We start from the raw sequence: 26,999 nt of genomic DNA, 5'->3' as shown, positions 1-26,999 counted from the left end.
CTGCTCGGCAAGTCCCCCGTGCGCTGCGGTAAACTGGCGCAGCGCGGGGCGGAGACTCGCTGAGCAGCACCGGAAATCGCGTCTACGCAGCCGCAGAAGCGATTTCCGGCACTGCAGACATTTTGGAAACGGGCAGCCAGTACCGGAAATCGCTTCTGCGCAGCCGCGGACATGTGCAGAAGCGATTTCCGGTGCTGGCTGCCCATTTCCAAAATGTCTGCTGCGCCACCAGAAATGACTTCTGCGCCTGTGTGGCCCATGTCCGGCCCACGGACGATAGTCTGTGGGAATCCTCCAGCTCATGGGCAGAAAAAGTTGCCAACGCCTGGTCTGGATGGTCAGGCTTACTAGTTGAAGGCAGCAGGGCAAGTGTCTTGTTTGCAGCATAACTTGTTTATATATTATTCTGTTGATCTTATGAAGGCAATAAATTTAAAATATTGAAATATATATCCAGTGCCATCCGGTTTGAGTATTAAGTGCAACTCATCACACATAATGTGATGGGTTGTATCATTGTCCTGGAAAGTACTGCAATGCTTACAGATATGTATTCACATTGGCACTAACCATAAACCTTGATTAATCATTGCTGCCATCAAATATTGTTCTTGTTCCTCTTTCAGGTTTCCCTATTAGCATGTTGTTAGCCAATTAACTTTTATGTTTACTGGACAGTCAAGTGTTTTATGTAGTATACAAAGCTGTGTAATTGCATAAGCTGTCTGCAATTATTTTGATAATGGTGGTTACTATCATTATAGCATGTGGGCATTACTGACAAGCAAAAGACTCAAATTCTGTAGATGATATGTTCAGAAATTATTTTTTGCCTTGGCTGCTCTTTTCAAAACTCAAAGGAATGGCAGTACATTTATCCTGTGTATTTGAGCCATTTTCTGGGGAGTATCTGGGAATTAAGCATACAATTCTTCCATTGGTACCCTGTTCAAAACCCCTGAGCAATGAAAGACTTGAATATTTCCCATATATGTGTACAATTAAGTGGACTTGGAATACCTTGAAGTGTTTTAGCTGGATTATTATGTCCATAGTTTCCTCTGCTTAATTAGACAGCATTACTTTATTTAGAAATTTTGGCACTTTTCATTCTGTTTGATTAGCTATCCAGTGGTTACATATTTTTTTAAAAAAAACAACTCCTAAAGAAAAAAATATGGACTAGGATCTTAGAAAGCTACTATAGGTACAGCCAAGGTCCTGAATTTGGCTAGTTAGTTTGCTTTCTACAATTTTAATAGCCACCCCCTCCCAGCTGTATCACAAATTCAAAGTTTCCTAGGTTTGGAGTTACAGCAAAGGGATCTGCGGCTTGAAAGACACAAGCCAAAAGTCCCTTGTGTGTGTGGAATTAGTTGCATAGTTCTTTGGAGTCTGACCATAGTCTTAATATGAATACAGGTGATATTTGTGGATATTTGAATATTAAAAATAGGGGTGGGTGTGTTTCTACATAATATGTATGGACCGTGTTGTTTGGAAACCTGCCAAATCTGGAAGGGCTGTTCATTCTTCCAACTTTGCTCTCACATCTGCTTTGAGTTATATTGCAAGGAATAGGTAAACATGGATCTCTTGTATGGGAGACAGCGATAAAAAAAACTTACTAGGATGGGTTAGGCAACCCTTATGCTTTTGGTAAACCCTTTTCAGTAGGAAAAATAAATAAATCCTAAAATAAGTGAACTATGGGCAAAGTTGCCTGCTTGGAAGTGAGTCCCTAAACATGCATGAATCAGCAGTTATGTGCATAGCAGTAACATTCAGTGTGCACATGACAACTGCCTGCTGCCTGAATGTTATTTACAGATTGCAGTTCACGGTCTTGCTGAATGTTATTGGCTGTAGCTGCCAAGGAGACTGAATGTTCCATGGCAGCTGTAGTTAGTCAGTAAAATGACTACTTGTGTGGAAGCCGTAGGGGAAACTAGTGAGTTGTGTAAAGATTGACCCACCATGTGGGAGATATCACCTCAGCAGTTTTCTGTCTTGAAGGTGACTTAACTATGGCTTGGGAAATCTATCCAGCTTTTATTTATTATTGAATTTGTATAATGTCCTTCCTTCCAAAGGGGCCCAGGGCGGCCATAGGTGGCAAGTTCCGGATTGAAAAATCCAGGATCAGCAGCGCCGCAGCACCGGAAGTCGCTTCTACGCACTTCTGGACATGCGTAGAAGCGACTTCCGATGCCGCTGTGCCCATTTCCAAAATGTCTGCAGTGCCAGAAGTCGCTTCTACGCATGTCCGGAAGTGCATAGAAGCGACTTCTGGCACTGCAGACATTTTGGCGCAGCACCAGAAGAACATGGCCGCAGGAGCTCCGTAATACAGGGGAATACGGGGTATTTTGCCATTTGGGACACCTGCGGGAAACAGTAAGAAAATACGGGGGTTTCCCGGGGAAAACGGGGTACTTGGCAGCTATGAGGACGGCAGACATCAAAACGTTAAAAAAATACAGTGTTAAATAAAATAAAAACATACTTTAAACATTTAAAAACAATTTAGGATATTTCATAGAATCATAGAGTTGAAAGAGACCACAAGGGCCATCCAGTCCAACCCCCTGCCAAGCAGGAAACACCATCAAAGCATTCCTGACAGATGGCCTCTGCTTAAAGACCTCCAAAGAAGGAGACTCCACCACCCTCCTTGGTAGTAAATTCCACTGCCGAACAGCTCTTACTGTCAGGAAGTTCTTCCTAATGTTTAGGTGGAATCTTCTTTCTTGTAGTTTGAATCCATTGCTCTGTGTCCGCTTCTCTGGAGCAGCAGAAAACAACCTTTCTCCCCCCTCTATATGACATTCTTTTATATATTTGAATATGGCTATCATATCACCCCCTTAACCTCCTCTTCTCCATGCTAAACATGCCCAGCTCCCTGAGCCGTTCCTCATAAGGCATCGTTTCCAGGCCTTTGAACATTTTGGTTTAAAAGCCATCGCATCCCCTCGTGGTTACTAATTTCAGGATTGCCATGGCCAGTATCTTATCAGCCATCAAATACCTGGGTAAATAGATATCTTTAAAAAAATTCTGAAAGTCAATAATGAGGGAGGGAGACACACCTCACCAGGCAGGGCACTCCACGAACGGGAAACTACCACCCAGAAGGCCCTGCTATAGTTCATTGCCAACAGCACCACCAATAGGGTGTCCCCTACGAATTGTGGGGCCCAAGATGGTTGATATGGGGGAGATGCTTTCTTAGGTGCTTGAGTCCCCAAACCGTTAACACTTGGTACACTAGCTAACATTTTGAATTGGGCTTGGTAGCTCACTGGCAGCCAGTACAGAAATTTTAGGACCGGTGCTAACCTGGCATCCAAATTGAAACCTGCTTATGTAGCTTTGAGAAGAAATTCAGAGTCCAGTTGAAGCCATGGCCCTACAAGCAGTGCTTTTCTTCTAGAAAATAAGGTGCCAGAACTGCTTGCCCCTTGAGTACCTCTAGAAAAAAGCACTACCGGTACCTACAAGGAACCCTCTTAGTTGTCCTGTTCATACTATTCTGCTAATCTTACTGACAGTATTTGGCTCGATAATTCCCAGTCTGGTTCTTTTCAGAACTGCAGGTGGCAGTAAGAGACAATTTTTAGAGGCCGTGACATCTTAACCAGTGAAAGTAGCTAAATCCCTGCATTCTATCTTGCAAATTAATTGTGGAAATGGATCTAGATTCTATATAAAGGATTCATTGGTCAATTATCAGAAAATCTTTAAGAGCATGAACCTGTATTTGGTTTTCATAATACTGGCTTTTACCTTTATTTGGAAATATATACATTGTCTGTTCGTTCTAACCTCTATGCAGTTTAGCGGAAGCAGTTTCTGACCTGTTAAAACATGCCTTTGCTCTTTTTGTATCACAAACCAAGAAACCCTGGAAACCAGCTTAGATGCAAAATTGGAATAAGAATTGTATTTTTTTAATACTCCAAGTATTGGGCTATAACCACATTTCCTCCAGTAATGAGGATCTATCCACAACTTATTATAGCATTTTTTTATATAAAAAAAGATCAAATAAGTATATACAGCATACTTTGAGAACATCTGATAAAAGGCAAAGTGACACTTGTTTGTGTAAATTAAACAATAGTGAAAAGGAAGCTCACACACCAGGTCAGATGTTTATGGCTGAAGTTCATACTTCATTGAAATCAGTGGCAAAACCCCTATTGATTTTAATGAGCCAGATCGGCTCCCATAATTATTAACTAAAGCGCTGCATGTCACAAATAAATTCATTCATAACTAGCAGCAATATATTATCTATGCAAGTCGCAGGGGAAGCAATTAAATTTTATGGGGGGACTGTCACGTCTAAAAGAAGATGTATGTATGATATATATGTACTTTTCAGTACATTTAAGCATCTTTCTGGCTGACAAATAGTCTGTCCTGTTGAACACTGCAATTATTTATTACTGTTACTAAGATTTTCTATAGTGCTTTGAATATGTTAATTATTCCAAAGTCACTGAAGCTGGTAATGGTATGAAAGAGTTGATAATGGTATTTTATCATATGAGAATGAGGGTGAAAACTTATTTCAACCACAACTTTCAAATCTCTGTGAATTAGAAAAAAATCTATTAATAATGCAGCTAGCAGTATAAATTTCCTAATAGCTATTTTAAGCTGTCCAGGCTTTCTGCACGAGCTAGTTATGGCTTTTTAAATTAAGAAATTGAAGACTGTTAAATTTTATGGCTTTATTATATCAGTCTTTAAAAATAGTCAATGTTCCATTATATGAACACTGTAATGTAATTCTCCAGGCTTCTTTTTGTTCTTTACCTACCAAAATGCATCTAAGTAACTTGGAGCAAGGTGATTTTTTTCCACTGACAGGTTTCACACATACAGTTGTATGCTGGCTTTGATTATCAATGACGTCTTGTAGTGCAAAATAAGAAAATAGTACAGTTGCCTTAAGAACGTGAATGAATCACAGAAAATCCTAACTGGTCTATTACTATTTTCAGTCAGTAGCACCTCAATTCTGTTGTTTGCTTCTAGTATCTGATATTACCTCTGAACATTGAGGTTCCATTTAATCCCGTTGTTTATAGCATCTTTTAGATACATTGACCCACTTTACATGTCACAGGAAACCATAGTTAATAGTTTGCCACAAATGTGCCTTTTGGGGCTGGTGTGTGGAGGAAACAAATTCTATTCTAGCTTTAATGTATATATATTTTTTATAAAGTACGTTTACATTGTATAATTAGCCAAAGTACTTGGCGAATAAATTACTACAGTGGTACCTCTACTTACAAATAACTCTACTTACGAATGTTTCTACTTACGAATGGAGCTCCGTCCGCCATCTTGGATGCGGTTTAGGTAGGATTTTTTCTACTTGCGAATTTTTAGATAGGGTTGCTTCGACTTATGAATTTTTTCTCCCAATGCATTCCTATGGGATTCGACTTACAATTTTTTTCGACTTACAAATGTGCATTTGGAACGCATTAAATTCGTAAGTAGAGGTACCACTGTATTCTATTCTATTCTATTCTATTCATGTTACTGCCAAACCAGGGATCATGGCTTTTGTTTTCCCCCTAAGAAACCATGATATGTAGCCTAGGCTTATTTTAGGCTTACTGAATGTAACCACTTGATGCCGAATATAATACTAAGCCTGGAATCATGGTTTGTTCTTCCATATGCTAGCACAGCAGTTGCAATCATGGCAAACAATTCATGGTAGTTTACTGTTACGTGCAAAAAAGCCAATCTTTAAGAGTCATCTAAGCTAGTAGTCATCATCACAGCCGTGAATTCCTTCTAAGGTATTCTTTTTAAATCACAAATTAAAGAGAAAAGGAGGATAAAACAAATAGGTAAATACTGATACTGTCATTATTATATTGCCAGTACGGTTATAAAGTTAACTTCCTCTAAATCATGGTTAAGAATTCAGGCCTCAGGAATGCGAGTTCACTCTCCCTCTCTCTGAAGCAAGTTCTTTCCCTTCTGCTGTAACCACATTTAAAGGAAATGTCAACATATAACAAGGTTTTGGACCCAATTTAAATGGGAAGCTTGGTCAGCCACCATGTAGATATTTCCTTAGCTATAGCGGGAATTCACCCTGAGGATGTGGGGAAAGGGACTACATATCCCTCAGGATGGCTCCCTATTTTATGGTGAGGAACATAGCTGCCAAGTTTTCCCTTTTCTCGCGAGGAAGCCTATTCAGCATAAGGGAAAATCCCTGTAAAAAAGGGATAACTTGGCAGCTATGGTGAGGAAACCAGCACAAGTGCCCTGGGAAAAAATGGGGCATTCTGTTTCTTCAGGTGAGATCGCGGTGGCCATTTTGGATACTGCACTCTCGCTCCATTCTCTCGTCCCAGAAAAAGCGCTTCTTCCACGTTGAGAGTGCTGCATGGGTCACATGACTTGCCCAGAAGCGGACCAACATTCAACTTAGTCTGGATCCAATACATATTTTTATATGCCTTAAATACGCCAGTAACTTTCTAAATTGTCTTGTGTCTTGTAAAGTACAGTGGATATTTGAGCTGCAGACAGTATTACCAGTTTGAGAAATGGCTGAGAGGAAAAATAATGTTTAGTTGGTACTGTTCCATTTAATGTATTAGGCTGACAGCAATATCTGTAGCTGTATGTGCAGCCGTAATTGTAAAGTGGGGGGGGGGGCTGTATGGACTGACTAGATGGGAAATCTCTCATGATACATGAGAAGTGCAGCAGTGCTGAGCGCAAGGTAGATCAACATTTAGTTATGCATCTCTGAATGATTTGCAATAGATTTGTGGGAAATGATTTTTTGTGTTAAACTGCATGTCAAACCTGCGGCCCTCCAGATGTTTTGGACTACAGTTCCCATCTTCCCCAACCACTGGTCCTGCTAGCTAGGGATCATGGGAGTTGTAGGCCAAAACATCTGGAGGGCCGCAGGTTTGACATGCCTGTAGGATTCAAAGTTCAATTTGTTAAAGTAAACCAATTGTTGGTCTGAGCTATGTGAAAAGTACCCTATTCCTCAATTCTGCCTTCCTGAGCCACTGTTTTGGACCAGGCACCAACTGAACCTTTGTGTTTCAGTAAATAAAAAGAGGAGATCTCACCAGTCTATAGTCTGCCCACCTCATATTAGAGGATGCTTGTGGAAATGGCACCATTTGAAAGATCTGTTTGGTACACTGGATTAATAAAATCTCTTATAAATCAAATTACTCATATTTGAATATTTTAACTTCTTGGGATACTTGTTTAAATTCTTCACACCTGAAGACTTTTTAAATAACCAGAGTAAGATTTTTTAAAATCAAAAAGTGATTCTTCTTCTCGAGCCACGAAAATAACATTAGTACATTGGCTGGAAGCATATACATCCCTGGAGAATTTGTTCTTTGCTGATGGAACTTCACCTGTACTTTGTACTGAGCATTTCATGTACCAAACTTGTGGGAAGATTACATTCTGTATATATTGCATCATAATCCCTGGACAGAATAATAGCAGTTTCTAGAAAAGGTGTTGGCAGGATAGGGAGACTTTGCGTGCCACAGGAAATCAAAATGAAAAATGTGTTCGTTTCCTATTTCATAAATTCTAATCTTGGATTAAGCACGTTCCACGCAGTCTTCTAACCCAGGGTTTTTAAATTTAGTTTTAGTCTTGTGATAGAAAAAGCAGGTCAGCTGCCAGCTACATTTTAAAGGTGTTGTTGCAGTACTAACTCACATTTGTCACGTTTTCAGCTTTTGTGTTGCCAACCCCTCACTCCCAAGCCAATTTACACATTCGATTCCAAAGGTGATGAAGTTGTTGTATATTAACTTCCCATCCCACTATGGGATGTGGTTTGTCCAAAATATATATCTCGAGGGCAAAAAGAAAATTGAAAGGTAGCCTTAGTGGAAGAAAGATGATAAATGCTCTTTCCCCCCCACTCCACAACTTGGCATATTAGTGAACCACTGTTCCCATAATTGTTGAGGATTACTTGGAGCAGGAAGTGGCTCTGGTTTGAAGAAGAAGAAGAAGAAGAAGAAGAAGAAGAAGAAGAAGAAGAAGAAGAAGAAGAAGAAGAAGAAGAAGAAGAAGAAGAACTTTACAACTATTTCAAACAGTTGTTGGGGTTCACAACAAACCTCATTAGCATTAGAGATTTAGTTTTTAATTTGGGGGTGTGGGTTGTTTTGGGTTTGTGCTTTTATCGTATTCTAAAGTGTATTTGCATTTGTCATTTAAATGACAGGGATGCCCTCAAGCTTTTAGAGCAGAAGCAGAAAGGGAAACCTGTAGCAGCAAAGCCAGTGGTTTCTTTACTCGCTGCACAACAACCCGGAGTGCCTTCAGCAACAACACATCTTCCTGCTTCTCGTCCTCTGGCTCCACCTGTTTCTGTGCCAGGTCGACCTGCTTCCATGGTAATAACTATGGCAGAATTGCCTTTCCCCCTTGAATTTTCACTCAGGTCAAAACAAAACACGATAGTGCGGGTTAAAATAAGAGGAAGCTTTGTTACTAGAGGGATCTTCATATTCAGATCACAGTATCTCGTTCAAATAGCTGGTCGGGGTAATAGATAACAGGGCTATCTCTGTCATAGTTGCATACAGATTGGACTCAAGAGATGCCAGGGAAGAAGCAGGGAGCGAATTCTAGAATCTGTCACATCCCAGTTGAAAGAAGACAGAACATTTTGCATATGTCCACCACAGGGACATGGATGAGCATGGGCAAGTGTCCCCAAGTGAACAGGAGTCACATAGCACTGTCAAAATTACATTAGTTAAGCTTATAAGGTGGGCAGGGTCCCCCCACCCCCATTTTAAAGAGTTGCAGTTCTTAGGATCTACTTAGATTGAGTTTTCTGCATTGCCTTGGGGTGGACTAGGTGACCCCCCAACTCTACAATTCTGTGGTCCTGCTGCATTTTTTTCCCTCCTTCCCCTCCTTTTCTTGGGTTGGTGGGAATTTAAAAAGAGCCTTATGGCTCTCAGCCACACCAATGCTTTTCTTTTTCTGCAGTTAAAAAAGGTATCCCCGGCTCTCCATCGCTTCCCTATCATGGACACTCCAGAAAACATACAGGGCTATTTGGGAAGCCAAAGATGCTCCTTCTTAATTGCACAAAAATAAAAGAGAAACCTGTGGGAGATACACAAACTTGTTGAGGCTTTTTCCTCATTTTTGTAGGGGACAAATGAACTGGCCAGGAGCACACCTTTAAATAAAATACATCTATCACTTGTGTCAACAGTATGAAAATAAAAAAATGTATATTGAGTTCAAAAAGATGAGAGGTCATTTGAAAAGTTTCCTTATGGCAGAGATGGTTCTGGATGGATCGCATCATTCCTGCTTTCACCATCAATATTGTTTTGAAATTCAAACTTTGTTATTTATTGCTATTAGCATATTTCATTGAACTTGTCTTCCTTTAATGTAGTATGCGCAATGTGGTGTGTGTTTTTATTACAGGGCACATTCACTGAAGTCCCTGCTAGCAATATTAGAAGAGTTATTGCTCAGAGGCTAACAGAATCTAAAACCACCATACCTCATGCATATGCAACTGCTGATTGTGACCTTGGTGCTGTTATGAAGCTAAGGCAAGAGCTGGCAAGAGGTGAACTATTACTATTTATAAATTTTTGTTTCCTATAATATGCTCAGTTTGCCTATCTATCCTGATCTATTTGGTCAGCAATTCTGCATACTCTGTCATGGATGGTTAGTATTTATATATTCAGCGACCCAGCTAAGCATTGCTGGTAATAAATTAAGCTATCCTGCACGTGAAGGAATGAAACTGTTCACTCCTTTGTGTTTTGTTTGCCTCTTATAAAATTGTTACTTTTTGCTGAGGTTTTCCTGTACAGGAAATTTAATTAGGGTTCTTACTGTGTTGTGTTATGTGTTGTTGCTTTCCATTTTACCATTCTTTGGGATTATACAGTAATTGAAAGTGGATAAGAAGTGTTTTAAGTAAACAAACAAGCCTAGCAATGAAGGGGAAACACACTATTTCTAATTAGCTTTGGAGTCAAGCGAGAAAATAAGGTAGTTGACTTGTTGCGTCAGAGCCATGACAGTTGAAGTGAGGGAGAAGAAAGGGCTGTGGAAAAAGCACAGTTGGGCATTGCAGTAGAGAGGCTAGAAAGGGACCTAGAAGCTGAACTGAGAGGTGCAAATGTTGACTTATTGACTTGGTTCAGGAAATGGTCTAACTAGGTACATATCTCTCTAATGATTTGCTCTTATGAGTAATTACTCACTCTGTAAACCTAGGGTTCCCCCCCTAAAATAAACAAAAACTGTTAACTTGTTGTCTCACTAGAACCTTAAGTAAAAGCATGGCATGTTTTTTGGGGAAATGTTCTGAGGCCTTGTTTATTCACCCCACACCTAAATGCCACACCACTCTCCTCAGTACAGGGAATAAGTTGGGCCAGTTAAAAAGAGATTAAAGGGTTGTTGAGTGGAGGCAGCCAAAAGAAAAAAAGATATATCCACTTGGGGGCAGTGATGAAGCTAACAAGAAAGAATGGTTGGTTTGGCAGATTTGCTTGCCTCCTTCCCTTCTCACCGTCCAGGCTGTAGCCCATGCCATCACACTGCAAATCACCGAATTGATTTAAGCAATTTTGCTTTCCCCACATTTCCATTTAAACACGCTTGATTTCTTAATTCTGTTTCGGCTGTAACGATTTTCCATTGAAATTGAGAGTGCTGCCTCTCTACTACTTAATGCTTTAAACACAGAGAATGAAATTGCTTCCCTGATTGGGGGTATAATTTAAAATGCCCTGTTTAAAAAGGTATCAGTGCTTCAAAATTGCTGGTTCACTTTTTATAGATAAATTAAAACATTTACAAAATGAGTACATGTTGTGAAACAGGGATGGGGAAATTGCTGCTCTATGGGCTGGATGGGGCTCACAATGCTCTGGCCCACAGGCTCACTCACCTATAAACCCACACACCTCTCCAATGCAAGGCTTTTTTGAAGCCTAATTGCTGTGCTGGAGGGGAGAAGCTAGAGTGTGAGCTGTGAGGGTTTGGAGCAGCCCATCCACTATCAGCTCTAGCCATGCCCACTTTGACCATGCCTACTTTTGATTTCGCCCTGCCCACCACTGGCCATGAGAGGATGTGTTTCTTAAAAAGGTGAAAAGCCAGAATTATCTGGGCGACAGCAGTAGTGGGGGTTGTATTAAACAAATTTCTCTTAAGGATTCAGATAGACTAAAACACCTCTCGTTAGACAGATATGTGCACATGAACCACTATCTGAAGCTGAATGGGTCTCATTCAATAAAGTGTAACAGACGATGTGTACAACTGCTGAAGATGGCGCGTGTGTGTGTGTGAGAGAGACGTCAAAACAGAAAAATATCGTTGAACTAAGCAATATTCATTCCCACTTAATAGGAGTCCAGATTGGAAAGAATATGTAAAATATGTAAAATCTAGGGAGGAATCAGATTAGTCTCTTGAGGAAGATCTACAAATCTTTCACAGGGTTAGTTCCCATGAAGATGCTGTGTCTTAGGGGCATGGCTTGATAAAGATAAATTTGTAAACATCATTCGGCTCCTCCATGATAATATGACAGCAACAATCGCAGATACCAGTAACAATGGCTCTCAAAGTGAATCATTCACAGTGGGATCAGGTGTTATTGCCCCAACTCTCGTCATTATTTTCATTGCCATGATCCTACACTTTGTCAACGGGAATATCCCCACCGGAGTAGAAATCGTATATCGAAACAGATGGAAAGCTCTTCAATCTGAGCAGGCTGAAAGCAAAAAGTAAGGTAAATTCCGTCATAGAGCCTCAGTATGCTGATGACAATGTAGTGTGCGCACGTTCAGAGGATGACCTCCAGACCATCCTAAATATCTTTGCAGAAGCTTATTAAAAGCTTGGCCTATCACTCAACATCCAAAAAACCAAAGTGCTGCACCAACAAGTACTAAATAACTCCTCTGCAGCGCCACAAATCCAACTCAGTGGTGTAACGTTGGAAAATGTTGATCACTTTTCCTACCTAGGCAGTTACCTTTCCACAAGGGCCAACATTGATGCCGAAATCCAGCATCGCCTGAGCACTGCGAGTGCAGCTTTCTCCCGATTGAAGTGCAGAGTGTTTGAGGACCGGGACATTCGCAGGGAAACCAAAATGCTTGTTTACAAAGCTATTGTACTACCAACCTTACTATAAACATGGACCACTTATAAACGCCATCTCCAACTCCTCAAAAGATTCCGTCAAAGGTGTCTCCAAAAAATTTCGACGCATCACTTGAGAAGACAGGCAAACTAATATCAGTGTACTGGAAGAAGCAAAGATCACCAGTGTTGAAGCAATTATTCTTCAACATCAACTTCGTTGGACTGGTCATGTTGTGTGGATGCCTGATGATCGTCTTCCAAAGCAACTACTCTATTCCGAACTTAAAAATGGAAAGTGTAATGCTGGTGGTCAACAAAAGAGGTTTAAAGACTATTTCAAGGCAAATCTTTAAAAATGTAGTATAAACACCGACAACAGGGAAACACTGGCCTGCGAGTGCTCCAGTTGGAGAACAGCCTTTACCAAAGGTGTCATGGGCTTTGAAGAAACTCGATCTCAGGACGCAAGGGAGAAACGTGCTAAGAGGAAGGCACGCTTGGCAAATCCACACCATGATCAACTTCCGTCTAGAAACCAATGTCCCCACTGTGAAAGAACGTGTGGATCCAGAATTGGCCTCCACAGTCCCTTATGGACCCATTGTTAAAACCATCTTTAGGGAAGACAATCTTCCTCGGCTACGAGTGATCGCCAAAGAAGAAGAAGATGCTGTGGCTTAGGGGTATGGCTTGATCAATTTCTCCAGTCCTCCTTATCAAGTGGAAGAGCCAGGCTCTGGTGAGTGAGATGCACCTGAGATTTCCTCCAGATCTGGAGCTACAGTGCAGATGGTGCTATTTTTCTAGAAAAAGAGGTGCTGGAACTCACCATGAATGCCTTGCCTTGTTCTTTTATAATGGCAATAGCGCCCACCTGAGAGGTGCCAGAATTGAGTTCCAGCTGGGGGAAAAGCCCTGGATAAACCCACTCTTGCTCCATACACCAAGCTTGGCAGGAGCCTGCACAAGCATAGCAAGGTTCTGCCTCTCAGTTCAGAACAGGAGGCAAGACATGGGGATTCCCTCAGCTTGGAACAGCTGGCAGGTTTAGAAACAAAGCCAACTGAACAGTTGTGAGTTTGGGTTTCTCTCCCCCCCCCATTCCTTCCCAGCTGCAAAAATTAGAGTGAATTTTATCTGTTAATGGGGGGAGGGCGTTCTTTTTAACAATTTTGCGTATTTTAAATACTATTGTACACGAAGGAGACTTCATTATGTTCAGCGATTAATATGTTAAATGATTATATTGATGTAAATAACACAGCAAGACATTTTCCCTTGACCTCATGCTGCATTTCAGAGACCTAGCATGAAACTTGAGAGGAAAGAGGCTCTTCCCTATTCCTTCATCCCTCTGCCAGCCGAGTCCCTCTGTGGACTGTTTTCATTGAGCTGACTCTCGGGACTGACTGTTGACTTCCCTAAAGTTTCTCTGTCTTAGATCTCCCCAGGCTCAACTGGTTGTGCTCAGAGACCCAGCAAGTACCTCTGAGCCTGGGAGGGGGAACATGCTAAAAAGTGAGTTTCTCTGCCTGCCATCTCCAAGGATCTAGCACAGAAACAATGAATTTTGTGTAGGTGGAGAGATAGGCAACTGCCCTCCATTGGTCCTTCCCTGGGGGACATACCCCCTTCAGGCATGAAACAAATTAGTTGGGGAGGGAAAGCAGACAAGAGGAACCCTTAGTGCAGGCATGTCAAACCTGCGGCCCTCCAGATGTTTTGGCCTACAACTCCCATGATCCCTAGCTAGCAGGACCAGTGGTTGGGGAAGATGGGAATTGTAGTCCAAAACATCTGGAGGGCCGCAGGTTTGACATGCCTGGCTTAGTGGCTGAGGAGGAGGGTTGAGACCAGGAAAATCCAAAAAAGATTATTATTATTTTCCAGATACTGCATTAGGCTGCAGAAAGGCAGCAGATTTTTACTAAGCATCCAGTCTCCCTTAAAAAAGGAAACTGATAATTTAGATCAATGCTGCTGACACTATTGTACAAAAGACTTTAAACTAGACATGCTAAATAGTACACATGATAGCAAGGGCTATATCTGTGTCTAATAATTAGCTCAGTTTCATAAATGTAGACAACTTGGGTGGTGGGAGAGAAGACAGCCTAGTAGAAAGGAAACTTCCAAAGTGAGCCTAGCACAAAGGAGATAAAAGGTATTCAGAAGCTGTCTGATGTCTTTCAGATAACGAATATCTCTTCAGCAGTGACTATACGTGAGGAAAAATTATTTCCCTGGCACTCCTAATTCAAAATTATGTCTTTAAGGTGGTCTTTAAGGTGCTACTGAAGGAATTTTTTTATTTTGCTTCAAAATTATGTGTTCAAGAGGTGCAGTGCCTCTGATGATAGTCCATTTGTGCTCCAAAATCTGGTGCATTTTAATGGAACAAAATTTGTCTTTGCACTACTTTACAGTCTTCTGAACCTTAGCTGTAGTTTATTAATCTGCTTCTCTTTCTCGTGTGTGTGTGTGTGTGTGTGTGTGTGTGTGTGTGTCTTGCAATCTAGCATTTAGCACTGATCATTCTTAAATTGGTTTTGATGACCAACAGGGTCACCTGGATGTCATGCCACAAGCAAAGGATTATGATTTAATGGAAGCTTTGCTTTTGCAAAGAGTTAAACTGCTTTGATATAGCCATATTCCCAACTGCAACAAGAATCCACAAGTTCCACTGTAAGCTTTCTCACATGAATGGCTTTGCCTGTTGGCTGAAGCATTTCAAGGTTACCTTTTTAATTAGCAGCCTTGGACGATGTGAAGGCCAAAAGTCTTCCATTAGAATTCTAAACAGGTACGGTTTATTCATATGGTGATTCTGGTTTTCCAATATAAAACTTAACTCTATTGAAGTTTGTGTTTTGTTCTTGAGCTCCCATAATTAGACACTTAACAGCATTACAGTTGGGGGAAGGGAAAAAGAGATTTCCAGCTTTCAGGTCTCCAGCAAGAGATTTCTGTGGCTTAAATAAGAATATTGCATGGTATTTATATTATTTTTTCTTACTGCTAGCACAAATAGGAAAAATGATTATGCAGCTTGAGGCGGGCATGGGGTCAGTGGAAAAACTAAAGTCAATATGAATTTGTGCTAGCATTCTTCTATTGTTCTGCAAATTCTCTTCCCCCACCCCCAAATATATAGGGGGGTAAGTTCCTAGTAATTTTGTCTGGTTTCAACCTTCCTCAGCTAATTTTGGTAGAACAGCTGTATGTCCCTTTTCTGTTGTTTGTTTAAAGGCTATCTTCCTATTTATTTTCTACACTACTCTCAGAATTATTGATTTAAACAAACTGCTCCTCTCAAAACAAAGAAGGCCAGATACATTTTGAAACATGTTTTAACAATCTAACCCTAACAATCTATCCCTGTGCATGTCTGCTCAGGAGTAGCTTGTTTTGAGTTCAATAGGACTTAACTCCAAGCAAGTGTACTGTATAGGATTGCAACCTAAGACATAATAAAGTTCTCTGTAACCTAATGAAGGATTTTCCACCACAGTTCTATTGGCTGCTTATACAGGATATACTGTAACAGTGTTGTGGTGCTAACTGCAGTCTGCGTTCTTTTTTATATATGAATATATCTTTGGAATTTTGAATATTTATCCTAATTTTGTGCAAATCTAATAGACTCCAGGTACCCGTTTTTATTAAACTTTCTCAACAGACCTAATTAGAACGTGAACCAATGAAGGAACTGCCCTGTGGTATCCAATCCAGAAAGAACAAGGGCAGGTTTTCAGGGACGATTTGTTTGTTTTTACATTTTTCAAATATGTTAGAATTTTCAACTATGCAACAGAGTTCCTACCTGCTTTACTGCTATTGTTAAAGCAATTTTATGATTTGCCAGTGCCTTCATCTCAGTAATCTGAACAGGACAAGTCCCCAAGGGACATCACACAATGACATGTTTTGCTTTTACAGTTGAATAGATATGCAAGATAATTCTTTTGATTATTCCATTTCATGCATCGTAGAATACCAAACTGAACAATGAGATTTCTATTTACTGAGTTTTTCTCATTTGGTTGTATTTTTAGACCTATAGTAGATCTTTGCATCACAGTAAACCAGTGTGTAATACTTACACACTGCTGTCATTCATTGGTCTGTGTGTATGTGTGATAAAATTATGGATAATATTTTGTGCTGGTGTTGTTACCACAAATATTTGACTTCAGGGTGGCAAATCTGTGCATGACATTATTCCTTCAATTAAATATAATTATTAACCTGTTTCGTTCTTTTATGCCTTTCCAAAAAAAAATAGTTGCGCGTCAACTGTGTTTTGGTTGGTAGTTAGGTATATGAAATCATTTATGTGCTATGAGCTGTATTCAGCTAAATTGTTGCACTAGCATATGCCAGCAAAAGGATTCCTGCTAGTACAACAGGACTTGCCTCAGTCTCCTCTCCCTGTATGCATTCTGCGCCATGCTCAAATCTTCTCCATGCTCAAACCCCAGAACAGATTTAAGGGACACACGGTGGGTGGGGGGAGAGAGAGCAGGACAAGGTTCCATCACACAGGAAAAATCCTTTCCCTTAATGGAATCTTAGCTCTACATTATATACAACCCTCAATGTTGTGTAGAACCCTTACCACTTTCATCCAGAATGTTGTTATACATTAAGAGCTATATTTTTTGACTAAAACATATAATGAATACATCACTTTGGGTTCTATCCAATGCTGTGCCTTCCCATTTGCACAACAGACTTCCACTTGGGCAACTGAACTTCCTCCTCCTCCTTTCTTCTCCCTTGTAGCCCTCCACCCTCCCTCAACATCTGCTCTGGAGACATATTGGGGGGGGGGGATATGAGGAAATGAAGGGTAGTCCCATTGTGTAAATAGAGCTCCACATACATAGTGTTGGGTACAACCCTTCGTATTTAAAAATGCTTTCCAAAACTACCTGTATTTGATGAAGTAACCTTTAAGCCTTTAGCTTACTGGTTTAATATCATGTTTATTTTTAACTTGCTTACAGTAAATGATCCTGAAAGCTTGATATAACAGCAGTATTTATTCTGAATGACTGGCATCTTTCCCTCATTTTCAAGTTCAGCACTACTCTTCGTGTATTCCAAGTTACGTGGTCAATGAACATTTCATTTCAATGAGTCAGTTGGAAACCTTGCCTGCTTGACTTTGGTGTACAGCTCTAGTTACCATCTTTTTGATTGTATAATCCAGTGCAAAAGGGATCCTTCACATATACCCAGCTACATGGAAACTGTTAGGATCCCTTACTCGCGAGTAGGACCCTGGCAGAGACACATGCCCAACTGGCATGTTCTCTCCCTCCTGGTCAATCGTTCAGGAGCTTCAAAAGCTTTCTCCAGCCCGAACATCACAGCAACTGATGCCAACTGACACCAGCACACTTACGGATCCTCAGAGTTTGCACAGTTGCATAACAGAACTCAGCGTTTTGGCTAATCTATGTTTATTTACATATATACATACACACGGAGCACTGCAACATGGCTCCCTCTCTCTCTAGCATCAGACAGCAAAGAGAATGAACAAAGGACAATAGTCCCACTTCAGGAAACACAGTAACACAAACATCCTGTTTCCGTCATGTCCGACGCTGTGGAATGAAAACATACATAATCATGTGATAGACAACAATCCCATGAATGAAAACATGGGGAATGAATCTCCAACAGAAACGCCTTTTCCCATGATATTGCTTGTCGCCACTGGAGACCATGTGTGAATACCAAAACAACATGGGCAGGACCTAACCTCTGGGTCTATTGCGGAATACTGATTGACTGCAAGCTTCCCTGTGTGGGGAAAAAGAGCTGTACTTCTTGTGTGAAAAGATAATAACATCAACTATCTTGACACCGACTTTGGCACTGTGAGAAGTTTGAGATTTAAATGCTAATACTGTCAATAGATATTGTCACAGTCACGCGATATCCCCTGTCCCTCACAGATATGCTCCCAAATAAAGATGCTACATAGCTCAGGGATGAGGATGAAGGGATGATAGTAGAATGGAGATGAGGAAATTCCAGCTGTACTTCTGCAAAGGCATCTTGGCCATCATTGCAATTCTCCACACATTTTGTCTTGAATAAGCCTTCCCCACTTTCTCCTTCATTGGTGGACCAGAGTAGAGGTGTTTTGGTGACTAGTGGTTTTCCATCTCCTGTCTTGTTCTCCATTTTTCCCTTGTATTTACATCTCCTCTTAAAAAGATATCCAGGTTTCTGGGTTGGTCTTGTTTGTTCTTTGCTGTTTTCCGCAAAAGAATGGGAAAAAATAAAACATTATTATTGTGAAATGCATTTTTTTAAAAAAAGACTTTCCATTCTGGTAGACTCTCTAGAGGATGCAAGTATTCAGCTTTATATGCTCTCAGTTAATAGCATAACATTTCCAAATTGCTGCTTTATGGTACTATAAAAACACTCCTACTATGAAGATAAGTAATTAGAACTGCTTTTGGCTACATGATTTCCTAAGAGGTCATTCTGCTCTTCTGCTAACGACTGGTATATTAATTGTACAAATTGGGGCAGGTGGACTGTTTATCTTGAAATTATGTATCTTAATTTCTCGCTGTCTTTTAAACAGATGATATTAAAGTGTCAGTGAATGACTTTATTATCAAAGCAACAGCAGTTACCCTGAAAGTAAGTAACCATTCTTTAATGATCCTTGTAGATTTTCTGTGTTCAATAATGCGAAGTGCTGTGTTGAGTTAGGCGTAACTGAAGGTTTGGTGCCTTGAAGTCAGCTCCAAAACTTTCTCTCTTCTTTTGAAATATCTGCTAGCCTCAGGAGTAGTTTCTTAGTCACCATTCAGATAGACATTCTCTTAATGGTGAGATTACAGCTTCTGTGTTGTTGCCATGCCAAAGACCATCTCTAGAGCATCCCTCAAACTGGTACCTTTCATATGTTTTAGACTATGGCTCCTATCCGCCCCAGCCAATTTGGCTAGTGGCCTTGCTTCCAGGTAGGGGAAGGCTGACCTAAATTCTTATATACACATGGACTACTGCTGTTTCAAGGTTATCCAGTCTTCAGATTAAAATCATCTTTAAACCTTTGAAACCAATTAGACAGCACTACTGGGAGCAGACTGGTGGAATTTAAGCACATCTTGTCTTGAATATGGTTTAGTATGCCAACTAGTACAGGTGCCTGCACTACCATTAATAACAAAATGGGACAGATTCCCACTCCCCATTCAGATCTTCTTCTGACCAACAACACCTCTGTCTGATTGGATTAACCCTCATTATGTTAGCCCACATCCAATTCATCACTGTGTCTGGTTGTGAATGAATAAATGCAACCCCACCTCCGGCCACTGCCAAAAAAATGCCATATGTTTGAACATGGGTTTATTTTTACATAGCAGCATAAAATGCAAAATTTTCCGACTGCCCTGTTTTCCAGTTCTAGCACTATGCAAAGCAAATCCTGTGTGAGCTGCTATCTTGGATAGGATTTAGAGTGCCATCTTCAATTAAAATTATGTTCCTCATATGTGGGCATCTTCTTCCTTAAGAGGAAGCTAAAATATTTCCCCATTATTCTGGGATTTCCAGTTCACTTGATCTGTATCAGCTCAATGAATTTGTAAGAAAGATGTGCTAGTTTTATCTGGCCTCCATGCAGAAAACATTATCGGTGAAGGCGTCTTTCTGTTGAATATTTGTGAGTATCTTTTCCAACTCACAAGGTGTCCAGCACGCTCCTCTGCATGCTCCACTCTGTGCAGCGTTGTCAAGCCTTTTGTGGAGACAATCACTGATGCAATAAACTCACTTCACACCCACAATTCAGGCAGTAAGTTTTAGTGCCGATTTACAGCTTAACGGTTCAGTACATCAGTAGGGGAATGGGTGGCACTGTGGTCTAAATCACTGAGCCTCTTGGGCTTGCCGATTGGAAGATCAGCTGTTTGAATCCCCATGACGGGGTGAGCTCCCATTGTTCTGTCCCAGCTTCTGCCAACCTAGCAGTTCAAAAGCACACCAGTACAAGTAGATAAGTAGGTACCGCTGTGTCAGGAAGGTAAATGGTATTTCCATGCTCTCTGGCTTCCGTCACAGTGTTCCATTGCGGCAGAAGCGGTTTAGTCATGCTGGCCACATGACCCAGAAAGCTGTCTGTGGGCAAACGCCAGCTCCCTCTGCCTGAAGCGAGATGAGCACCGCACCCCATAGTCACCTTCGACTGGACTTAACCGTCCAAGGAGTCTGTTACCTTTTTACCTTTTTGCATCATTAGCCCATAAATCAGTCACTAGCATGATGCTAGCATGGTTTGCATCTGGAGATGGTTCTTCCCCTCCCCACAGGGAGAAGAACAGGGCTCTTTCTCTGCCTCTTATCTAGGCCCAAAGGCGCATGGTTCTGACCTTGACGCCTCCTGCTTCTAGATTGTTTACATTACACTGTGCAGATAAGGTTTCAGTTTCACATATGCAACACTTTCTTCCTAGGTTTAAAATGGAAAGAAAACTGAATATTGAGCTTGATCTTCTTTTACTTTTTTGTCTTTTAACTGAAAGTAAACCCTTGCCTGATGTTCCTTTTTGGCCCAGCACTGATACCGGTTTGTTTGTTTGGTATTATTTCTTTCTAGCTTGAGTACTGCTAGTACCAGTATAGGCAAAGAGGTAAATATGTAGGCTTATGGTATTTCACCCAGAGATCCCAATCTACTTTCTGAACGCCACTGCTTTGGGCACACATATGTCTTGCTCAGTCTATTTGTGTGATCAGCATTGGGAATATTTTACAAGTAGAATTCATCATGTACAGGTTTTAAATAAATTAGTTATATTAGCTTGATGGAAGCCATGATTATGGGAACATGAGTAGGAGAAAAATGAGAACGTTCTCATACAAAATATCCATTTGTATGCAAAGAAATAAATCCTCAATCTAATTTTAAAATGTGAAATTTACTTCTGACATTAACAAGTTTCAAATTAGTCAAATTTTGTTTTACTTTTAGAGCAGATGCTGCTAACATGGATATGTTGACGTGAGTTTTTCTCCCTTTTAACTTGTATTTTCTCCTATGAATCAAGTGGCAACAGAAAATCCATATGTGCTTCCTTATGATTGGGGCAGCAGTCACAATTCTTGTTTCCAAGGCATCTGCAAGTTGAGGGTTGATATCCGATGGGATTGGAGTCTGTTAATAATTCACTAGCAGTTCAGAAACCATGTATTTCTTGGCTGCCTGCAGCTGTACAATTTCCAGTATACTGTACACTCATGCCTTGTGACAAAGTAGGTATACATGGATGCTAGCTAATAAGATAGGTCTATTTTTAGACTCACGTGGCAGATCTTTTGTTATTATTAGCCTTGTCTTGCTTAAGGCAAACCTTTCCACATATGTGAATTCCTCCATCACCACACATTCTAAAGGGTTTTCCTTTTCCTTGGTAATTGGTTATGCCATTATTCTTTTAACAGCTGCGCCTCCCTCTGTTTCCTTCTTCCAGCAAATGCCAGATGTGAATGTGACCTGGGATGGAGAGGGCCCCCGGCAGCAGCAATCTATAGACATCTCTATCGCTGTGGCAACAGACCGAGGTCTCATTACACCAATCATAAAAGATGCTGCAGCCAAGGGAGTTCGGGAAATTGCAGCTTCTGCAAAGGTAGGTATTCCACATACATGGTGCTAATCTTTCGGAGCATAATGGCATTTAGATGTACAACCAAAGGCATGGTGTACGTCTTTTGGGGGGGGGGGACGACACACACACGTCGTGCCTTTTAGAAACTCTTTCAAACTGCTTTAAAGCCGCTTCTCTGTTGGATATGAGACATCTGTGGTGATGTCCCATTCCACAGGAATGACAGTGTTTTGCTTTTGGCAGGGATTCAGGGATTTTAAGTGAAATTAAAATCAACAAATACATTTTGTTTCTGGCCTCCATTTATTTAAAGTTCCCCAGAGGGAGGCTAATTTTGAGTTCTGTTGGGGAAGTTGGGGACTGCACATGCTGTTCCTTTCTTCTTATGGTAGGCCATCATTCTTAATCCCTCGTTCTTACGGGACCGCCTCTCCTGGTATGTCCCGCAAAGGACCCTAAGGTCCATGAATAATAACAGCTTAAGGGTCCCGGGGCCTAAAGAAGCCAGATTATCCTCCACAAGGGCTAGGGCCTTTTCAGTGATTGCACCGACCTGGTGGAATGCTCTGTCCCATGAGACTAGGGCCCTGCAGGACTTGATCTCCTTCCGCAGGGCCTGTAAGACAGAGTTATTCCACTGGCCTTCAATTTAGCCTGATCCTCCATTCATTTTCCCCCTTCCCTTTCTTATGAAGAAACCTTTCTGGGTCCCCACATTTAAATTTTCCCCTGGTATCCTTGCTGGCCTTAGCAGGACTAACTTGGCCAGTTAGCCCTGGCAATGCTATATTGATGTTGTATTTTATGCTGTTTTTAAGCTGTTTTTTAAGTCGTTTTTAATCAATGTTTTATATGTGTTGTTAGCCGCCCTGAGCCCGGTTTCTAGGGTATTTATACCATGGGAAGGGCGGGGTATAAATATTATTATTATTATTATTATTATTATTATTATTTTCTGCATACAGGAGCCTGATGCTCTGAGATCAAGTCTCGCCTAGGCCATCCTAGTGAGTTCATCAGAATAGTGAAATTTGTATCAGACTCTTTATTATTTGCCTTTTGGTCTTTTAGCCAATGTGCTGCACCAGCTTCACAAAAGCTGGCAGTATGGAAAATGGAGGATTAGTTAGGATCGCCATGGAGGCCATTAAATCCCTAGCTAGTGCACTAGAGTCCACCTCAGTATGGATGTTGAAATCACCCAGAACTATTGATCTGGGCTCCTCCAACACCATTCCGCAAATATGTTTTCATTACCCTGAGAGAGAGAGGTTTAGATGTCTGTGTATTTTTTTAAAAAAATGAATAGGCAAAGTATCCTTGATCCTTGCCCACATGTAGGCCTGTCCTCAACTCTTTGCTTATTGAAGTATTATAAATCACGACAATTGAATGATTTGGAAGATTCTATTTTGTCAGTAATCACTATGGGGTTTTAAGCAATAATTCAAACATCAATTAGAAAGAGGAGTGTGCTTTTCTTTATCTTCCTGCTTGCCAGTTGTAGTAAAAGTTACAGTAATTCTGAGGATGATCAATGAAGACAATTTCATCAGAGATGCATTTAAATTCCAATGGAAACATATATTTTTATCTCCAGCAATAAGCAACTAGGCAGTGCAATATAGGCCAAGTATAGTCATCCATATCTCAGTTCAGTAACCAAGACTGCAATCCTAACCCCACTTATCTGGAAGTCCAATAGAATTTAAGAAGTGAAAGAACAGAGACAGAGAAACTTATGGGTATCTGTAGTGTTCCTTTTGTTTTTGTGTTTTTGCTGAGAGGAATGTAGACCATTTCATTTTGTTGATCTTTACTCCTTAGCTTCCTGTTGTGCGATTTTACTTTGTTTTTTCTTTGATAAATGTTTGATAGTGTTGTACTCATCTGTAAAACTTTATGCATGTCATCTTAATTCACAAAGAATATTCAAGGCAGCCCTGTTTAGGGAAGCTTTTAATGTTTGATGGATTTCTGTATTTTAATATTTTGTTGGAAGCCGCCCAGAGTGGCTGGGGGAACCCAGTCAGATGGGCGGGGTATAAATATTATTATTATTGTTGTTGTTGTTGTTGTTGTTGTTGTTCCATAGCCAGCGTCTACAAATAGCCACTGGGGCATAATCTTAAATGAAACCGTTGCAGATTTCTTCTCCTGTGTTTATGTAAAACCTAACAACTTGTCTATCATAACTCTAATGTGCCGCAGGAAGTAGGCATCTATAGTAAGAGGTATTAATCTCCCAAGTATCTCCTAGGCCAATATATTTCCATAAAGATAATGGATGGATTTCGGAAATCTGAGACTTCCATCTATAACAATAAGCTTTGCTAGTAATATCTTTAGCAGACTTCCAATCCCATTTTAAGACTACTGGGACATCCTTTACTGCCAGATATTTTCAAATAAAGGGTGCGTTAGCAGCACTGTAGTTGTGAACGCTTGTCAAGATTAATATTTTTGCTTTGAACATAAGCATGTATTATCCCTCTCAGTATTGTCATGACCTGAATATATTGAAGGGCTAGGACTGGTCACTAGAACTGTCCCCTCATGCACTGGGATTCTTATAGCAGATGTGACATTGCTTTGGCATAGCTGAGCACAGTATTGGACTGTAAAGACTTACATACATCACTGTGAATTGAGTTTACGGTGTTACCTTTATCACAGCTGAGCTGAATATTCATCAATTTTAGTTTTCTAGAATTTCTTCCTGTCTCTCTGGCAACCTCTTGGATACCTTTTATTTCATTCTGCAAATAGTAAACTGAGATAGATTATGTAAGTGGTCTAAATGATCTTTGAATCTCTGAGTGCATTGATATTTTATATTGAAATTGCCATGGCCATGGTGGCTAGACAGTAAAAACAAATATTTCCCATAATTGTGGGAAGTTCTCAGTGAGACATGTCTCTCAAATGCATTTGTTGCACCATTACTTTTTAACTGCCATAAATCTGGAAAATTGAAATTTTCGTTCCAATTGTATGTTGTCCGTATCTTGTTTCTAAAAAATGCACTTTCAGACAGTGATGTCATGTGTAGATATCTCATGCATCCAAATATGCCATATGAAAACATAGGAAATTGTAATTTTTCATGACTCTTGTTGCCTCCTAGAAGGAATTATTTGACACTTTGTTAGCTCCACCCATCAACTGTGAATCATATAACAGGGCTTACATTTTCCTCTCATTTTTGGTTGGAAAACAGTTGGGTGACATTTCCTATCAGCGTTAGAATTAATGGCTACTTACAATGAGATCAGACTATTTCATCTATAGGTTGTAGGCAAAGCAGTGCTGACAGTTGAATAACTAATACAAGCTACGCATAACAGAAAATGTTGTCTGAGACGATTCTAAAGCTAATTGAGGGATCACCACAGAAATTTCTCTGCTACCCCAAAATGTTTATTCCTACTTTGGAGGCCTATTCCCAGAAGATACAAATTTAAGAGTTTTGCTAACACAAATTACAGCATCTGCTTGAATTTACTGATATTAATTAAACTGAACTATTTATATAAGCAAAATACGTTTTAAGAGCATATTTATTTTACAAATACAATTAACTTTGCTAAACGTTTTTCTTAAATTGTTAAAATATGTTTGGATTTGATTTCCATAGGCTCTAGCAAAGAAAGCAAGAGATGGAAAATTGCTACCAGAAGAATACCAAGGAGGATCTTTTAGGTATTTCAAATGTATTTTAATTGCTAAAAATTTAGTAGTGTGGAATGAAGTTGTACTCTTGTGTTCCAGAATATTGTTAGTCTGTAAGTGAAGCACTAAACTTGGTTTATCTAAGCTTTTTGTAATATTAGACTGTGTTCGGATGTACCTACGAATAGTACATCTGACGTACTGCGTGAGCTTAGTTTCCACCCAGCTTAACTCCTCTCATAACATTCATATTTGTTCAGAATGCACAAATTTGTTCAGACGTAGCCATAAAATAAGCCATAGCGGGATTTTTAAGCATTCAAGGAATACCCCAAAAATAAGCCATAGTGATAGCCAGTTTAACCTAGTAGGTTAAACTGTACCATACTTAATTTTAAAAAAGACATCCCCTGAAAATAAGACACAGTGTGTGTGTTTTTAGGAAAAATAAATATAAAAGGGTGTCTTATTTTCGGAGAAACACGGTAGCTTTATTATGAACAACTGGTGACTCCCAGCAATGTTTAGAATGCACTAGTAATAAAGGTACCAGCTAATATTCCTTGTTTAATTGGGATATGGTTCTGTAAAACACAGCACCTTTTCTTTTCTTATGAGGGGTTTTCAGATTAGAAATTTCCTCCCTGAACATAATCAGGTATTTCAGTAAAACTGTATAAAGGATAATGAGGACATAGCAGAACAAGAATATAGACCCTTGTTTGCAGGAAGAGCTTCAACGTTAAGAGATGGTTCACATAAATGTAAGCATTTCAACATATCTAAATTAGTGTCCTAGAGTTGGCCATGAGGAATATCCATTGTTAGCTTATTCCCATGTTGAATAGTGCAATAAAGTGAGTTTAATATTTAATTTTAATTGGGGGGGTTGGGGGTTGGTGTAGCATGCTGTGTAAAGGGTTTCAGAATTCCAGGAAACCCTTTACACAGCTGCTGAGCCCACAACCTTTACTGATGCATTATTGAGGCAATATTGATACGTGATGGTATCCTATGCTGTGATTAATTTCACCTTGGATGCTTGATGTTACCCCAGCTTCCAATCTCTTGCCCTATCTGCACTTTGAATTCTGCAAGACTGAGACCTAGCAACAGCAGACTTCTGTACTTCCAGAGGCTAAGATTGGCCAGAATGAAGTTGTGTATATGATGCTGAGTAAAGATTATAACCTAAAAAGACCCTTCTGTTCAGATGGGCCTTCAGGGGTAAATGTTGATTTCCTGTTGGCTTCCATTTCCCTTTCTTGTTTTCTGTTCTTAAGATCTTTGTGAGAAACCCTAGATTGTTGGAATATTGGGTGCATGGAAATCTCATTACAGCTGCTTGGTACAAAGGATGCTTTTTTAAAAAAAATTTCCAGGACCATCCCATGTTCTACAAAATTGTGAAAGGAAATGGCAGTAACAGCGTTTCCTGCCCTTGTCCCCCACTAGAATTGTCATGTTCAAATT

The 26,999-nt window shown here is 40.2% G+C and overlaps 1 protein-coding gene across 3 annotated transcripts in view; it reads left to right on the top strand.

Moving 5' to 3' along the window:
- PDHX (pyruvate dehydrogenase complex component X) overlaps positions 1 to 26,999 on the top strand; it is a 101,222-nt gene that overhangs the window by 17,584 nt on the left and 56,639 nt on the right. For all 3 annotated transcript variants that reach the window (XM_035116426.2, XM_035116442.2, XM_035116419.2), the window contains exons 6-10: positions 8,273 to 8,444; positions 9,502 to 9,649; positions 18,818 to 18,876; positions 21,717 to 21,875; positions 25,492 to 25,556. In XM_035116426.2, coding sequence (XP_034972317.1) covers positions 8,273 to 8,444; positions 9,502 to 9,649; positions 18,818 to 18,876; positions 21,717 to 21,875; positions 25,492 to 25,556 — 603 coding nt within the window. The remainder of the gene's footprint in view (positions 1 to 8,272; positions 8,445 to 9,501; positions 9,650 to 18,817; positions 18,877 to 21,716; positions 21,876 to 25,491; positions 25,557 to 26,999) is intronic.

Source organism: Zootoca vivipara, chromosome 1, assembly GCF_963506605.1.
Source record: "Zootoca vivipara chromosome 1, rZooViv1.1, whole genome shotgun sequence".
In the NCBI taxonomy this organism is placed as follows: domain Eukaryota; kingdom Metazoa; phylum Chordata; class Lepidosauria; order Squamata; family Lacertidae; genus Zootoca; species Zootoca vivipara.
Note: the sequence above shows the minus strand (reverse complement) of the source record. Positions and strands in the feature narration are given on the sequence as shown.